Consider the following 18702-nt stretch of genomic DNA (forward strand, 5'->3'; position numbering starts at 1 on the left):
GCTGGGCCTCTGCACCTTTAATTGGTAAAGGCTGCTATTGTTTACCTAGGGCCTATATCTATATTTGGTTGTGTGACCAATTCCTTGTTGAGCAAATCTGTCTCTTAAATATTTATTCAGAGGACAAAAACAAACATGACTTGTGTTTATTCAAAGGAGGAGTTTAATAGTCACCCATTCAAAAGTGGACTGCTTTGAAACATGTCCTAAAAGCTAAATGTACTGTACACTGTGTATTCTAGTATGCTTACTTGCAATGTTAATGAACATTTCATGAAATATGAAACTAACTAAAAGTGTATAATGCAAAAGCTACATACTTGCAACATGTAGGGCCTAATTACCACAGTAGCAAAAATATTTTGTTACATTACATATTTTGAGAAATAATTAATATTGGCTAAATCATTGAATGTACAGGGAAAATTGTAGGCTAATAACAATTATTTTGAAATTATTGTCTTCCAAATGTCTGGCGTCTTTGACCCCTTCAGCAGTTGTTGAAATGTTCGTTGCTGATATCCCTCAGGTCATGGCCAACCAAGCCTGGAGGGCTGTTACATGTTATATTGTTGTAGATGGTGACAACAGTGTGGGGTTCCTCTCCCTCAGCCAGGGTTTCCACTTGCCGGGGCACCGTCTGTGGTCTCCTCAAGCTGTAGTCTCTAAGGGGAAGGACACTGCAGTCACATTTCCAACGGTTCCCTGTCAGCCACAGTTGGTGTAGGGTGTCTGGGATATCTGGTGGAATGCTGCTAAGAGCATTATCTTTCAGGTTTAGATAGCGTAGCCTGGGCAGCAGCTGCATGGTACCATTGTGCAGGATCTCCAGCCTGTTAGCTGAGAGGTCCAGCCACGAGAGATGCTTCAAGGGCATGAGGGCCTCAGAGGGAAGTTGACGGAACAAGTTGCTGGACAGCAGCAGATAGTCCAGGTTCTTCAGGCCGTAGAAGGTGTGGGAGGTTAGGACCTCAAGCTTGTTGAATCTCAGGTCTAGTTGTTGTAGGCCCAAGAGTTCCACGAAGCTCTGGCGCTCCACCACAGAGATGTTGTTGTTTTGAAGAAAGAGTCGTCGCAGACCCGATAGTCCAATGAAAGCTTGGGTTGTGACCCTGGTCAGACAGCCCTTATCCAGGTGAAGACTGTGGAGCTTAGCGAGACCTTTGAACACTTGGTCTGGAAGACTGCGGAAACAGCTGCCAGACAGGTTAATGACAGCCAGGTGAGAGAGGCCCATGAAGGTGCCCATCCGGGCCTCCTGCACCTGGTTGTGCTCCAGCTCTAGAACCTCCAGGTGCCCAAGCCCCTCAAAGATCCTGTCCCCCAAGGCATGGATCCGGTTGTAGCTCAGACGCAGTTCTTCAAGGTACTGCAAGTCACGGAAAGTCCTGGGCCTTAGTCCACTGATGGAGTTGTTGGAGAGCCGCAGCACATGGAGGCTGTGAAGACCAAGGAAAGTCTCATCGTGGAGCGCTGACAGTTTATTGTTTGTGAGATCCAGCCATCTGAGGGACTTCATACCCACAAAGGCTCTGGGTACCACCGTCACTATCTGATTCTGAGCCAGGTAAAGCTTTTGCAGTTTGGGGAGCTTCATGAACACATTAGCCTTAATGACCTTCAGGTAATTTCCGGTGAGGTCCAACTCCTTCAGCTCGGTAAGACCTTGGAAGAGTTGTGGCTGTAAGTAAGCCAGCCTATTCCCAGCAAGAACCAGCTCCCTCAGGCCATGCAGGTCATGGAACCCAGTCTCAGGCAACACTGCTAATGAGTTCCACCCCAAGTTGAGAAGCCACATATGTGGGAGGCCTGCAAACAACTTCTCCTCAATGCGGGACAGTTGATTGTTATGGAGACTAAGCGAGGCGAGGTTAGGCGTGTTCTGGAAGATAGTGCCCGGCAATGAACGGATTCGGTTGCGCTCCAGGTGGATGTGAGCTAGCGACTTAAGCCCTCTGAACACCTGGGAGTCAAGTGACACCAGCTGCCCGCTCTGTAGATTCAGAAAATCCAAGTTGCTGAGATCCTTGAAGGCGGTGGCAGGCAGAGTGGTGAACAGGTTTCCATCCAGCCAGAGGGAGCGAGTGGAGACAGGCACGTCAGAGGGGGCCTGGGTGTAGTTGCGTGCGCTGCAGTAGACATTGAGCTCTAGACTGTAGTCGTCATGTAGACAGGTGCAGCCCTTGGAACAAGGAATGGGCTCCTCAGTAGGTTTCTCTCCCCCTGTGTCAGGGTCTGGCAACACCAGTGATGTCCCCAGTACCCACAACACCAGTAGCACAATCGTGTGCATAACAGCTGGGGGTAGAGAGCAAAGGAAGTAAGCTCAATGTTGGTGCTCCTTATCTAAAACTACTTAATATGCTTATTCTCTTTGTAATAAACATGTATTTTCTCACATTTTAAGTCCTCCCTGAAAGTCAATAAATTAACATATGTACTCAGCTTTTACGTGAACCAACTTAAGATCAATAGTATAGGCAATGCCTAGGCCTATTTCCTATTTTTACTGCAAACATTCATTACTAAAATATGCAAAGCTACTATAAGTGTACATTCATTTCTATTATGTGTAATTTTAAAAGATGAAAGTTCAATGAATCAGAATAGTTTACCTTACCTTATATTTAAGCGATTTTGACTGAGGTAGACCGACAGACAGCCACCCACTAAATGAAGGACGTGTGTATTTGTGTTTGGAATGGAAAACCTGCCTAGTCTTTCTAGAAAAAGTCAGACCCACTGAACTCTCAGAATTAACCTGTTCATACCCTATGACCAGCATCATCATCAGTCTTTCAATGAGACTATGGTCTTATCTCTCTCAAATATATTTTTTATACATATACAAACATATCAGTATCTTTATAAGTACATTTTCAGTCAACATTCTTAACTATTTGATGTTCAAGAATTGAATAAACAAAATGCATTTTTTTCCCCATGACCTCAGTTACCGCTTATCTCTCTATTGGTTCTTAGTTTTAAACTCAGATTTGTCATACTACATAACATCATTAATACTGCAAAAATTCATATTATATGAATGTCTGTAAATATGGTCTGGTGGTCTGACTTCCAAGTAGCCTTTTGCTGTTTACTAAAGCCAGGGTCCTTTCTCTGAGTACATTTACTGTAGATTCTGACTGATACAGACAACATGGCTGAGAGATAAGACAAACCTGGTGCGATAAAACTGTGCTGGCTGAAAAGTAGCAATGGCATTTTGAAATGTATAGTTGAAGTCGGAAGTTTACATACACCTTAGCCAAATACATTTAAACTCAGTTTTTCACAATTCCTGACATTTAATCATAGTAAAAGTTCCCTGTCTTAGGTCTGTTAGGATCACCACTTTATTTTAAGAATGTGAAATGTCAGAATAATAGTAGAGAGAATGATTTATTTAAGCTTTTATTTCTTTCATCACATTCCCAGTGGATCAGAAGTTTACATACACTCAATTAGTATTTGGTAGCATTGCCTTTAAATTGTTTAACTTGGGTCAAACATTTTTTCACATGCTTTTTCAGTTCTGTCCACACATTTTTATAGGATTGAAGTCAGGGCTTTTTGATGGCCACTCCAATACCTTGACTTTGTTGTCCTTAAACCATTTTGTCACAACTTTGTAAGTATGCTTGGGGTCATTGTTCATTTGGAAGAGCAATTTGCGACCAAGCTTTAACTTCCTGACTGATGTCTTGAGATGTTGCTTTAGTATATCCACATCATTTTCCACCCTCATGATGCCATCTATTTTGTGAAGTGCACCAGGCCCTCCTGCAGCAAAGCACAACATGATACTGCCACCCCCGTGCTTCACGGTTGGGATGGAGTTCTTCGGCTTGCAAGCCTCCGCCTTTTTCCTCCAAACATAATGATGGTCATTATGGCCAAACAGTTTTATTTTTGTTTCATCAGACCAGAGGACATTTCTACAAAAAGTATGATCTTTGTCCCCATGTGCAGTTTCAAACCGTAGTCTGTTTTTTTTATGGCAGTTTTTGAGCAGTGGCTTCTTCCTTGCTGAGCTGCATTTCAGGTTATGTCAATATAGAACTAGTTTTACTGTGAATATAGATACTTTTGTACCTGTTTCGTCCAGCATCAAGGTCCTTTGCTGTTGTTCTGGGATTGATTTTCACTTTTCCCACCAAAGTACGCTCATCTCTAGGAGACAGAATGCGTCTCCTTCCTGAACGGTATGACGGCTGCGTTGTCCCATGATATTTATACTTGCGTACTATTGTTGGTACAGATGAACATGGTACCTTCAGGCGTTTGGAAATTGCTCCAAAGGATGAACCAGACTTGTGGAGGTCTGCAATTTTTTTCTGAGTTTTTGGCTAACTTCTCTTGATTTTCCCATGATGTCAAGCAAAGAGTTTGAAGGTAGGCCTTGAAATACATCCACAGGTACACCTCCAATTGACTCAAATGATGTCAATTAGCCTATCAGAAGCTTCTAAAGCCATGACATCATTTTCTGGAATTTTCCAAGCTGTTTAAAGGCACAGTCAACTTAGTGTATTTTAATTTCTGACACACTGGAATTGTGATACAGTGAACTATAAGTGAAATAATCTTGTCTGGAAACAATTGTTGGAAAAATTACTTGTGTCATGCACAAAGTAGATGTCCTAACCGACTTGCCAAAACTACAGTTTGTTAACAAGAAATTTGTGGAGTGGTTGACAAACGAATTTTAATGACTCCAACCTAAGTGTATGTAAACTTCTGACTTCAACTGTATTACAAAAAGAGATTCAGGTTTGTACTTGCAATGTGCGTAAAAGCTCAGTATTAAGAGTTGTTAGATGTTTTTTTTGTCCGAATTTCGTCTTGATATCAGTGCGCTGTAGCTAATCATTATCCCAGGTAAAGGGAAATGTAGCTGTTTCTTATCTCACAGCACACACATTGACCAGCAAACAGACTGATGGTAAACGTGGGTTGACTTTCACTTTATTCTCTTTCTCTGTAGCTTGGTTTCGTGAACTTACTGGACTACCCAGAACCGGACGTGTGCCTAAGGACGTCCAAATTCAATAAAATCTAACAGAAAACATGACCATTGGCTGGACAATCCTGGACTTTGACAGACTGGCATTTAAGAAAAGACATGGGTTTGTTGTGTAATGCCTACTCTAATACTGGCAGGCATTAAATTACATTGTTTTGTCACACTGAACATTCTTGTCGCTAAATTATATCCTAAACCTTAAGTAGGTATATCAGGGTTTTAAGACGCAAAGTCATCATTTTGACACAGAACTGTCACCTTAGGCTTAGTTCTCTGTTTAGCTCAACAAGTTTCTCCTTTCACAATGTGATTGTTCCATGATAGTGAACAACATGAGACTTGCCTGAAGGTTGTTAGAAAGATAAAGCATCCCTAATATTTAAGCAGTGTGTTTAATGTTTATAATTGGTGGTGCTATTCACTTCTTTCACCACTAGAGAACACTGCTGTTCTGTTATCTAGGCATATGAGACATGTTGAAGGAATCCGAAAGCTCACTTTCTCTGAAAGGAAAGACCCTTCAGCATACAATCCAGTTATCCCAATCTGTTTGCAGGTGTTTACATGTTTTGAGATATTGTTTTACTTTGAATTAGTCCAATAAGTTAGCCACCTTACCACATACACTCTGTCATGGCAATGTCTCATTCAAGTTTGATTCAGTGCTTCCATTTCTGCTCTAGCAGAGGAGGCCCTTGTTTGCTACAGCATGGTGTCAAATTCAAATAATATGGAAGAACATTGTTGAGTTTTATGCTGTTAGAATGATTAATGAGCCATCGCAAAAAGATATATCAGCTTATTTACTTTTCCTATTTTTAAGAAATGAAGGAATGGGTCTCATGAAGGTGTGTAAATCCCTGTACCGGAGGGAAATCTCCCATAGTGCGTCTTTAACAATTCCTGCTCCCCAGACAAACACCTCTAATTGGCTCACTCCCCTGCACTCAACCAGCAGAAAGGTTCCCTTCCCAGGTCTGTCAGCACAGGGAGAACAGGAGGCTTCATGGTGAGTGACAGAGCCCCAGCTGCAGTGGCAGTGAATGTAGAGCAATGTCTCGCGCTCTGCTGGGAGTGTTTATATACAGGAGGAATAGATAAACTCCTCAGTCACATAACTAGCAGTGGAAAAGTTGAACTTCCTCAGCAGTGGTGAACAGACCTGAAGGGCACCATGTCAGTGTGTGTTGGAGGATCCGTGCTGATAGCTACAATACCGCATCTTCCTTATATTTTTGTTATTCCTTCTGCTGCTCATGACTGTCTGTCAGAGAATGAATGCCTAGAGGGGCAAGTGCACTCTACTGCCTTCCAAATTCTATCCCAACAGTAGAGAATACTGCCTACCTCCGTTAGGCTAACTGTTGTGTAATCGTGCAGGCTGACACTGTTTTGAATGCTGGTTATGGAGCAAGCTATGTTATATTTTAAGATAATAGAGAAAATAATATTTTTGCCAGTTGCACAGATGTATTTTTTTACAGCTGGCTTATTATACAGATTGTATGCTAACTAAATGCATTATATGTGAGGCTTGTATATAGCGCAGGGCTGTCGAGGGGAACCTAATGGCACAAGTCCCTTAAGATCACATGCGACAGCCATATTGTATGAAATCTAGCATGTCGACTTCCCTGGGATAACATATGCTGCTGGCATATTGGATTCTCCAGATGTAGGGAGCAGATAATAGGTATAATTTCATAAAAGAACATTACGATTCCGCCAGGTACTTTTGCATGATTATTGCAAGAGATGACATCAAACCCAATCCACTGACAAGTGAGAGGGGGCATAGAAGTTTAAAGTAATTTCCTTTCTCTTTATACAGGCTACGTATGTAGAGGGGCTAGAGTCAAGGAATGTGTTGTAAAAAGTTGGTTTGCAGTAGATTGTAGCCTACAACTACACAGGTGAAGTGGAACAAGCTTATTTCTATTTCACAGGGATAGAACAGTACTGAATAAAAATTAAACTAGCGGCTTTGTGTGGAGCCGTGGGAGACATAGGCTAAGAAGAGTTTACCTCAAGGTAATATGAAATAACCATGGAACTTTTTCATTATTTCAGGGATTAATTGTATTATCGTGTTACAAAAAAAGTATTTTAATCGACTCAGAACATGAAATAATCCCCTCGAGAGATTATTTATTACTCTCCAAGGACAAGATTCTTCTGCCCTCAAGATAAGACTAATCTTCCCTGAAGATGTAGGATTATTCACTTGAAAAGGATGTTCCTGTAAAATTGAAAATGATGCCCCAAACCGTCTCAAAATGGAGAGCAACTGTCGGAAAGGGCCATGATCCCCACCTGAATCAAAGGTGAAGCATAATGAAGCTGTAGCACAGAAAATACTTTGTAGGAATGAACTAACTTGTATGATTTTAAACGCTTGAATCAGTAAACATTACTTTGACCCACTAGTCTGCTGTTGAGATGTGTCCATATCACACGCCGTCTGTTGGGTACATCCCACTAGGCCTATAGGCATTAGATGAAGCCTGCAGGCCTCAATCTCAAACAAATGGACTTATTGGCACCAATGTTCCCTCTAATGTTTTAGGGCACTGAGTCTTGTGAGCCGGAAACTTGAACCTTGTGAGAATTTTATGCAAATTCCGGCACTGATGTTCAGTGAACACTGAGGCTGTACCCTTACAGTTTTAGACAGTAGCCAATAGGCTATTGTGGCTATTTGAGCATAATGTAGGCCTACCAACAAAACCAATGGAGCAAATATACATAACATTTTTACATGAAAATAGCTTTTGATTTCTATGATATAGCCTACATTAGCCTATATTTGGTGTTCAATGCAGGCCTACATTTTATGACACTTTTAATAACGTGTTTACATTATGAAGGGCTTGACATTGATTTTTTTTACTAGGGTCTGTTCTGTAACACCGTGGGCCAAATAGGTGACTGTAAATTGCATTGTATGATGCAAGAAACCACTTTACAAAATAACAGTGATTATTATTACCATACAGAGAATTAGACAATGTAGGCTACCTCTGCCTATTGGCTTATTTGCAAATTCAAGCCTGCGTCAAAATACATCACTGCCCCTTTAATTAAGACGTAAGCGTTTTGCCTGACTGGCTTTTCAAAGACTACTTGAAATGTAGCCAACATGTTTTGTGCTCTTGTAGGAACCAGTAACTCCCCAAGGCTTACCTATACTTATCTATAACTGGGCTAATAACTCGCTAACTAGCAAAGAATATCAACAAATGTGCACATGCGCGGCTCTTCGCTCTGATCTGAAAAGGGCATTCAATTGCGGGTGATTGAAAGGCCGCTCGTGGCCTACCCCCGCCAATAGAATTCTACTCCTTTGCGCTCTGGCTCTGCCTACAACAAAATCAAAGACTAAATCTTGCAAAGTTAGATTTGTTTTATTTTGCTGATATAATGTTGATTCGATCACAGAAAAAAACGTTGATCTATATAGTCTAATCTAATGGGGCGAACTCAGTGAAGTTCAATCTCTTGCGTACCGGCCTGGCATTTCTTCTGCACAGCAGTCTTGGAGGAGGTGCGCGTTCTCGCACACGCGCAGTTTAAAGGGAACATTGATTAGCACTAATTCATTCCATCTAACTGGATGGAGGCAATTTTTCACAATTAATAAGAACAGAGGCCTTCCTTCGTGATACACATTCAAATTGACTCCCGGTTTGCGGTATGAAAACGTCTGACAGACTTATCCATTCAAGAGCTCTGAAATGTCCAGCTGTGTGAGCCAAAGCCATTTGAAACATTCGTGACTGGAATCATGCCATTCGGCCTCATGCTCGGCTTGGGAGGTTGATCATAGCGCGATGAGAAGGATTGTGACTATGTATGCTCTCGTTCATGATTTATTTTTGTTGTTACCAATCCAAGCTGATTGCTGGTCAGATTAAAAAGGGGATCCACACAACACTATTCAATTAGGAACCCAATTCATTTGGGAATTTAATTGGTCAAATGTAGCCCACTTTGAATCCATGTAAGCATTAGCTAATACATTTCTCACATATCCTTTCATATCCCTGGATGATTTTTAGCCCTTGTCACATGCTGTAACCTATGCCTCTGACCATTAGGCAATCAATCAAGCGTTGATAGAGGCATGATTCAGAGAGCAACAAAGAACCCACATCTGAGGTGTGATCTTTTTACATTGATGCTGATTGGTGTGTGGTCTGTCTGATTTTTAGAGAAAAAAAGAAATCTGCCTTTCATACAAGGTTTCAAACCCTCTTATCGGTTTCCTAGGCATTCATTCACCCCAAACCTGTCCACACAATGCAAACTCAACCAATGGATGATGGGAAATAGACGTATCTGTACAAAGCATTGAGGGTTGGTATTAAAATGTGTTTTTATAAGTAGGCTAGACTGATTGAAATGTTCATTAGCACATTAGCAGCTGAGTTGATCTTTAAGCCTCATATCGGAAAGCCCCAGACCCACTAGTCAGGATATGCCCATGATTACTCACTGTACCTCCACTCTTCAATACCCAGAATGTCTGTTGAGTACAGGAGGCTTCGTTGCTCTCTGCTTGTTGGGTGCATAAAACACAAAATGTTATGCTTAGATACGCAGACCAATTAGATGTATTTATTTACCAATTTATGTCATTTTATTCAATAGTGTCCTATGCTCATAGGCCATAACGTAATTGTGGACAAGCTGTGTTCTATGTTAAATGGACATATGTTATAGCGCTGCTGGGTATGGTACATGGGTTGGTAAGCAAGGTATTTGTCTCAGGGGTAGTTGGGATATGCAAAAAACACATTTCACACTCGTACAGGTAACCCCTATTTGGCCTTTGATAATAGTCCATTAGAGAGTGATTAGTTTTGTGAGAATCTAGCCTCTAATAACAGTGTTCTTATCTTACCTCTGTCATGGTGCTGCAGAGTTAATGGAAAAACCTTTTACATTAAAGCACATTTCTGTTGCATTGTCCACAAGAGCCATCTCCCATTTAATATAATAATACTATATAGTATAATAATATACAGTATATCACAAAAGTGAGTACACCCCTCACATTTTCACTTAGGGGTGTACTCACTTTTGTTGCCAGCAGTTTAGACATTAATGGCTGTGTGTTGAGTTATTTTGAGGGGACAGCAAATTTACACTGTTATACAAGCTGTACACTCACTACTTTACATTGTAGCAAAGTGTCATTTCTTCAGTGTTGTCACATGAAAAGATATACTCAAATATTTACAAAAATGTGCGGGGTGTACTCACTTTTGTGATATACTGTATAATATACATAATATAATCATGTCATTTAGCAGGCACTTTTATCCAAAGTGAGTTACAGTCATGTGTGCATACATTTGACATATGGGTGGTCCCGGGAATCGAACCCAAAATTCTGACGTTGCAATTTTTTATTATTTTGATTTAATCTTTTATTTAACCAGGTAGGCCAATTGAGAACAAATTCTCATTTACAACTGCGACCTGGCCAAGATAAAGCAAAACAGTGCGACAAAAACAATAACACAGAGTTACACATAAACAAACATAGTCAATAACACAAAAGAAAAATAGAAAAATCTATGTACAGTGTGTGCAGATGTAGAGAGGTAAGGCCCTAGAGGCGAATATAATTACAATTTAGCATTAATACTGGAGTGATAGATGTGCAGATGATGATGTGCAAGTAGAGATACTGGGGTGCAAAAGAGCAAGAGGGTAAGTAATAATATGGGGCATTAGGTAGTTGGGTGTACTATTTACAGGTACAGTGATCGGTAAGTTGCTCAGACAGCTGATGCTTAAAGTTGGAGAGGGAGATATAAGACTCCAGCTTCAGAGATTTTTGCAATTCGTTCCAGTCATTGGCAGCAGGGAACTGGAAGGAAAGGTGGCCAAAGGAAGTGTTGGCTTTGGGGATGACCAGTGCAATATACCTGCTGGAGCGCGTGCTACGGGTGGGTGTTGCTATGGTGACCAGTGAGCTAAGGCGGGGCTTTACCTAGCAAAAACTTATAGATGACCTGGAGCCACTGGGTTTGGTGGCAAATATGTAGTGAGGGCCAGCCAACGAGAGCATACAGGTCACAGTGGTGGGTAGTATACGGGGCTTTCGTGATAAACGGATGACATTGTGATAGACTACATCCAGTTTGCTGAGTACAGTGTTGGAGGCTATTTTGTAAATGACATCGCCGAAGTCAAGGATCGGTAGAATAGTCAGTTTTACGAGGGTATGTTTGGCGGAATAAGTGAAGGAGGCTTTGTCGCGAATAGGAAGCTGATTCTAGATTTAATTTGGGATTGGAGATGCTTAATGTGAATCTGGAAGGAGAGTTTACAGTCTTACCAGACACCTAGGTATTTGTAGTTGTCCACATATTCTAGGTCAGAACCATCCAGAGTAGTGATGCTAGTCGGGCGGGAGGGTGCGGGCAGCAATCGGTTGAAGAGCATGCACTTGTGTTGTATGGCGCTGAAGCTCGTTTGGAGGTTTGTTAGCACAGTGTCCAAAGAAGGGCCAGATGTATACAGAATGGTGTCGTCTGCGTAGAGGTGGTTCAGAGAATCACCAGCAGCAAGAGCAACATTAGAGCGTTGGACTAGTAACCGGAAGGTTGCGAGTTCAAACCCCCGAGCTGACAAGGTACAAATCTGTCGTTCTGCCCCTGAACAGGCAGTTAACCCACTGTTCCCAGGCCGTCATTGAAAATAAGAATGTGTTCTTAACTGACTTGCCTGGTTAAATAAAGGTACAATTAAATTGAAAACCATCATTGATGTATACAGAGAAAAGAGTCAGCATGAGAATTGAACCATGTGGCATCCCCATAGAGACTGCCAGATGTCCGGACAACAGGATGGATATATGTCTGTAACAGTTTGGGTCTAGAGTGTCTCCCCCTTTGAAGAGGGGGATGACCGCGGCAGCTTTCCAATCTTTGGGGATCTCAGACGATACGAAGGGTGGTTGAATCGGCTAGTAATTGGGGTTGCAACAATTCTGGCGGATAATTTTAGAAAGAAAGGGTCCAGATTGTCTAGCCCAGCTGGTTTGTAGGGATCCAGATTTTTGCAGTTCTTTCAGAACATCAGCTGTCTGGATTTGGGTGAAGGAGAAGCGGGGGTTTGGGCAAGTTGCTGCAGGGGGTGCTGAGATGTTGGCCAGGGTAGAGGTAGCCAGGTGGAAAGCATGGCCAGCCGTGGAAAAATGATTTTGAAATGATCAATCATCGTAGAGTTATTAGTGGTGACAGTGTTTCCTATCCTCAGTGCAGTGGGCAGCTGGGAGGAGGTGCTCTTATTCTCCATGGACTTGACAGCGTCCCAAAACCTTTTGGAATTAGTGCTACAGGAAGCAAATTTCTGTTTGTAAAAGCTAGCCTTAGCTTTCCTAACTGACTGAGTATATTTGTTCTTGACTTCCCTATGCTTCGCCATGCTCTACCAACTGAGCTACAGTGGACCTGATACATCCTACTTATTTACCTGGTTAGTGTGCTGTACGGGACAATGGGAGATCATTATTAGGAAAATGTAATATGCTGAAGAGTGAATTTGCCAAACTTCATATAGACAGACATTTTACCATTTTAGACTCATTGACATACATTCACACTTTATTAAGTAGGCATGCTTGAGGTGCACCCTCATTGATACAACCAGCCACCATTTGGTTGATTGGCATCCACCCTCTGCATATGACTTCAGTGTTCTAAACACAAGCCCCTGGTGTTACAGATTGAACTGCAACATGGAGTGTTACATTTCCCTTTCAGTCTCTGTTTTCAGATCCTTTTTTATTACAGTATTTTGCTTCTTGATGAGATTAATTTGTCACAGCAATATTGAGTCCCCAGTAGGTTTTTCATGAGGCCATATGAGTACACATAAGTATGAATTTGCATACTGCCGATATTGAAAAAGGAGGGGGCATTCACATTTCCAAACTATCAGCGGCCCCTTAAAGCTCAGAGTTTCTAAGAGACCGATGGAGCAGACAGAGCCCCATGGTCACTGTTGCTGTTGGCAGGTCTAATAAAACCCTGGATTGTGTGTATTACCATTCGTAATGAGCTACGATTCTTCTGTGGGACCCATGACAGCCACTTCCCCTATTGTCAGCCATTAAATCACCATGTCAAATCAAAATCAAATCAAATCAAATCAAATTTATTTGTCACATACACATGGTTAGCAGATGTTAATGCGAGTGTAGCGAAATGCTTGTGCTTCTAGTTCCAACAATGCAGTAATAACGAACAAGTAATCTAACTAACAATTCCAAAAAAAACTACTGTCTTATACACAGTGTAAGGGGATAAAGAATATGTACATAAGGATATATGAATGAGTGATGGTACAGAGCAGCATAGGCAAGATACAGTAGATGATATCGAGTACAGTATATACATATGAGATGAGTATGTAAACCAAGTGGCATAGTTAAAGTGGCTAGTGATACATGTATTACATAAGGATGCAGTCGATGATATAGAGTACAGTATCTACGTATGCATATGAGATGAATAATGTAGGGTAAGTAACATTATATAAGGTAGCATTGTTTAAAGTGGCTAGTGATATATTTACATCATTTCCCATCAATTCCCATGATTAAAGTGGCTGGAGTAGAGTCAGTGGCATTGACAGTGTGTTGGCAGTAGCCACTCAATGTTAGTGGTGGCTGTTTAACAGTCTGATGGCCTTGAGATAGAAGCTGTTTTTCAGTCTCTCGGTCCCAGCTTTGATGCACCTGTACTGACCTCGCCTTCTGGATGACAGCGGGGTGAACAGGCAGTGGCTCGGGTGGTTGATGTCCTTGATGATCTTTATGGCCTTCCTGTAGCATCGGGTGGTGTAGGTGTCCTGGAGGGCAGGTAGTTTGCCCCCGGTGATGCGTTGTGCAGACCTCACTACCCTCTGGAGAGCCTTACGGTTGAGGGCGGTGCAGTTGCCATACCAGGCGGTGATACAGCCCGCCAGGATGCTCTCGATTGTGCATCTGTAGAAGTTTGTGAGTGCTTTTGGTGACAAGCCGAATTTCTTCAGCCTCCTGAGGTTGAAGAGGCGCTGCTGCGCCTTCTTCACGATGCTGTCTGTGTGAGTGGACCAATTCAGTTTGTCTGTGATGTGTATGCCGAGGAACTTAAAACTTGCTACCCTCTCCACTACTGTTCCATCGATGTGGATGGGGGGGTGTTCCCTCTGCTGTTTCCTGAAGTCCACAATCATCTCCTTAGTTTTGTTGACGTTGAGTGTGAGGTTATTTTCCTGACACCACACTCCGAGGGCCCTCACCTCCTCCCTGTAGGCCGTCTCGTCGTTGTTGGTAATCAAGCCTACCACTGTTGTGTCGTCCGCAAACTTGATGATTGAGTTGGAGGTGTGCGTGGCCACGCAGTCGTGGGTGAACAGGGAGTACAGGAGAGGGCTCAGAACGCACCCTTGTGGGGCCCCAGTGTTGAGGATCAGCGGGGAGGAGATGTTGTTGCCTACCCTCACCACCTGGGGGCGGCCCGTCAGGAAGTCCAGTACCCAGTTGCACAGGGCGGGGTCGAGACCCAGGGTCTCGAGCTTGATGACGAGCTTGGAGGGTACTATGGTGTTGAATGCCGAGCTGTAGTCGATGAACAGCATTCTCACATAGGTATTCCTCTTGTCCAGATGGGTTAGGGCAGTGTGCAGTGTGGTTGAGATTGCATCGTCTGTGGACCTATTTGGGCGGTAAGCAAATTGGAGTGGGTCAAGGGTGTCAGGTAGGGTGGAGGTGATATGGTCCTTGACTAGTCTCTCAAAGCACTTCATGATGACGGAAGTGAGTGCTACGGGGCGGTAGTCGTTTAGCTCAGTTACCTTAGCTTTCTTGGGAACAGGAACAATGGTGGCCCTCTTGAAGCATGTGGGAACAGCAGACTGGTATAGGGATTGGTTGAATATGTCCGTAAACACACCGGCCAGCTGGTCTGCGCATGCTCTGAGGGCGCGGCTGGGGATGCCGTCTGGGCCTGCAGCCTTGCGAGGGTTAACACGTTTAAATGTCTTACTCACTTCGGCTGCAGTGAAGGAGAGACCGCATGTTTTCGTTGCAGGCCGTGTCAGTGGCACTGTATTGTCCTCAAAGCGGGCAAAAAAGTTGTTTAGTCTGCCTGGGAGCAAGACATCCTGGTCCGTGACTGGGCTGGGTTTCTTCCTGTAGTCCGTGATTGACTGTAGACCCTGCCACATGCCTCTTGTGTCTGAGCCGTTGAATTGAGATTCTACTTTGTCTCTGTACTGGCGCTTAGCTTGTTTGATAGCCTTGCGGAGGGAATAGCTGCGCTGTTTGTATTCAGTCATGTTACCAGACACCTTGCCCTGATTAAAAGCAGTGGTTCGCGCCTTCAGTTCCACACGAATGCTGCCATCAATCCACGGTTTCTGGTTGGGGAATGTTTTAATCGTTGCTATGGGAACGACATCTTCAATGCACGTTCTAATGAACTCGCACACCGAATCAGCGTATTCGTCAATGTTGTTGGCTGACGCAATACGAAACATCTCCCAGTCCACGTGATGGAAGCAGTCTTGGAGTGTGGAGTCAGCTTGGTCGGACCAGCGTTGGACAGACCTCAGCGTGGGAGCTTCTTGTTTTAGTTTCTGTCTGTAGGCAGGGATCAACAAAATGGAGTCGTGGTCAGCTTTTCCGAAAGGGGGGCGGGGCAGGGCCTTATGTGATAAGCAGCCAGTGCTTGGGGGATCCATAAGAGCATGTTGTCTACAGCTTTTACTCAGTTTGATAACCCTAGTCAACCCTTCCCCATTACCAGATTCCAGAGTTGTACCACTGTCCCTTGTGAACACTAAGCATCCACATAAAACCTAACAGCTGCATGTATTTAACAGAACCTTGGAATTAAGTGTTTTATAGGCTGATAACAGCCTGACAGAGCAATAACACTACAGACTATATAGCTTCCCATCTCCTCTATTTGGTGCAGTGGGCCTTTGGGGCATAAATGCTGTCAGACCATCCTGTTGGACTCATTTGTTGCATGATGTGCTATGAGCATGGGGGACACAGCACAGCAGTTGTGCCCAGCCCTGGGGACAGTCACAGCTAGGAGAGAGCCCTAGGGATACTTTCTCTCTCTTCCACATCAGCAACTTAAAGGATGCCCACCACATAGAAATCAAATCAAGGTTTATTTATCACGTGCGCCGAATACAACACCTTACAGTGAAATGCTTACTTAAAGGCTCTAACCAACAGTACAAAAAAGGTATTAGGTGAACAATAGGTAAGTAAAGAAATAAAACAACAGTAAAAAGACAGTGAAAAACAGGCTACATACAGGCACCGATTAGTCGGGCTGATTGAGGTGGTATGTACATGTAGATATGGTTAAAGTGACTATGCATATATGATGAACAGAGAGTAGCAGTAGTGTAAAATAGGGATTGGCGGGGGGCGGGACACAATGCAAATAGCCCGGTTAGCCAATGTGCGGGGGTACTGGTTGGTCGGGCCAATTGAGGTAGTATGTACATGAATGTATAGTTAAAGTGACTATGCATATATAATGAACAGAGAGTAGCAGCAGCGTAAAGGGGAGGGGGGGGGCACACAATGTAAATAGTCCGGGTAGCCATTTGATTTCTTGTTCAGGAATCTTATGGCTTGGGGGTAAAAACTGTTGAGAAGCCTTTTTGTCCTACACTTGGCACTCTGGTACCACTTGCCATGCGATAATAGAGAGAACAGTCTATGACTGGGGTGGCTGGGGTCTTTAGGGCCTTCCTCTGACACCTCCTAGTGTAGAGGTCCTGGATGGCAGGCAGCTTAGCCCCAGTGATGTACTGGGCCGTACGCACTACCCTCTGTAGTGCCTTACGGTCGGAGGCCGAGCAATTGCCGTACCAGGCAGTGATGCAACCAGGATGCTCTCGATGTTGCAGCTGTAGAACCTTTTCAGGATCTGAGGACCAATGCCAAATGTTTTTAGTTCCTTGAGGGGGAATAGGCTTTGTCGTGCCTTCTTCACGACTGTCTCGGTGTGTTTGGACCATTCTAGTTTGTTGGTGATGTGGACTTGAACTTGAAGCTCTCAACCTGCTCCACTACACCCCCGTCGATGAGAATGGGGGCGTGCTCGGCCCTCCTTTTCCTGTAGTCCACAATCATCTCCTTAGTTTTGGTTACGTTGAGGGATAGGTTGTTATTCTGGCACCACCCGGCCAGGTCTCTGACCTCCTCCCTGTATGCTGTCTCGTCATTGTCGGTGATCAGGCCTACCACTGTTGTGTCGTCTGCAAACTTAATGATGGTGTTGGAGTCGTGCCTGACCATGCAGTCGTGAGTGAATAGGGAGTACAGGAGGGAACTGATCACGCACCCCTAGGGGGCTCTAGTGTTGAGGATCAGCGTGGCAGAGGTGTTTAGTCCCAGGATCCTTAGCTTAGTGACGAGCTTTGAGGGTCCTATGGTGTTAAACGCTGAGCTGTAGTTAATGAATATCATTCTCACATAGCTGTTCCTTTTGTCCAGGTGGGAAAGGGCAATGTGGAGTGCAATAGAGATGGCATCATCTGTGGATTTGTTTGTGCATTATGCAAATTGGAGTGGGCTAGGTTTTCTGAGATAATGGTGTTGATGTGAGCCCTTACCAGCCTTTCAAAACCCTTAATGGCTACGAATGTGAGTGCTACGGGTCTGTAGTTATTTAGGCAGGTTGCCTTCGTGTTCTTGGGCACAGGGACTATGGTGGTCTGCTTGAAACATGTTAGTATTACAAACTCAATCGGGGACATGTTGAAAATGTCAGTGAAGACACCTGCCAGTTGGTCAGCACATGCCCGGAGCACACGCCCTGTTTAAAGGTCTTACTCACGTCGGCTATGGAGAGTGTGATCACACAGTCGCCCTGAACAGCTGATTTTCTCATGCATGCCTCAGTGTTGCTTGCTTCGAAGCGAGCATAGATGTGATTTAGCTCGTCTGGTAGGCTCGTGTCACCCGGCAGCTCGCGTCTGTGCTTCCCTTTATAGTCTGTAATAGTTTGCAAGCCCTTCCACATAGGACGAGCGTCGGAGCTGGTATAGTATGATTCAATCTTAGCCCTGAATTGACGCTTTGCCTGTTTGATGGTTCGTCAGAGGGCATAGCAGGATTTCTTATAAGCTTCCGGATTAGAGTCCCGCACCTTGAAAGTGGAAGCTCTACTCTTTAGCTCAGTGCAAATGTTGCCTGTAATCCATGGCTTCTGTTTGGGGTATGTACGTACAGTCACTGTGGGGACGACGTCCTCGATGCACTTATTGATAAAACCAGTGACTGATGTTGGATACTCCTCAATTCCATCGGAAGAATCCCAGAACATGTTTCAGTCTCTGATAGCAAAACAGTCCTGTAGTTTAGCATCTGCTTCATCTGACCACTTTTTTATAGACCGAGTCACTGGTTCTTCCTGCTTTAATTTTTGCCACTAGGAGCGCAGCCCCTGGGTGAGCGGTTTCCTGTTTGCTTATTTCCTTATACAGCTGACTGAGTGCCGTCTTAGTGCCAGCATCTGTCTGTGGTGGTAAATAAACAGCCACGAAAAGTATAGCTGAAAACTCTCTAGGCAAGTAGTGTGGTCTGCAATTTATCACACTATACTCTACTTCAGGCGAGCAAAATCTAGAGACTTCCTTAGATT

General features: G+C 43.6%; 1 protein-coding gene across 1 annotated transcript; it reads right to left on the reverse strand.

Moving 5' to 3' along the window:
• Positions 1 to 132: 132 nt before the first annotated feature.
• Positions 133 to 2723, reverse strand: LOC109898478 (insulin-like growth factor-binding protein complex acid labile subunit). Its single transcript, XM_020493460.2, has 2 exons — positions 2621 to 2723; positions 133 to 2298 (listed from the first exon to the last, which is right to left on the reverse strand). The coding sequence occupies exon 2, from the start codon at positions 2291 to 2293 to the stop codon at positions 491 to 493; it is 1803 nt and encodes a 600-aa protein (XP_020349049.1). The 5' UTR covers positions 2294 to 2298; positions 2621 to 2723; the 3' UTR covers positions 133 to 490.
• Positions 2724 to 18702: the final 15979 nt, after the last annotated feature.

This window comes from Oncorhynchus kisutch, linkage group LG10 (genome assembly GCF_002021735.2).
Source record: "Oncorhynchus kisutch isolate 150728-3 linkage group LG10, Okis_V2, whole genome shotgun sequence".
Lineage (NCBI taxonomy): Eukaryota > Metazoa > Chordata > Actinopteri > Salmoniformes > Salmonidae > Oncorhynchus > Oncorhynchus kisutch.

Bases quoted from the DNA above. Each gene is read 5' to 3' on its own strand.
- LOC109898478 (XM_020493460.2), bottom strand. From the start codon at position 2,293: ATGCACACGATTGTGCTACTGGTGTTGTGGGTACTGGGGACATCACTG.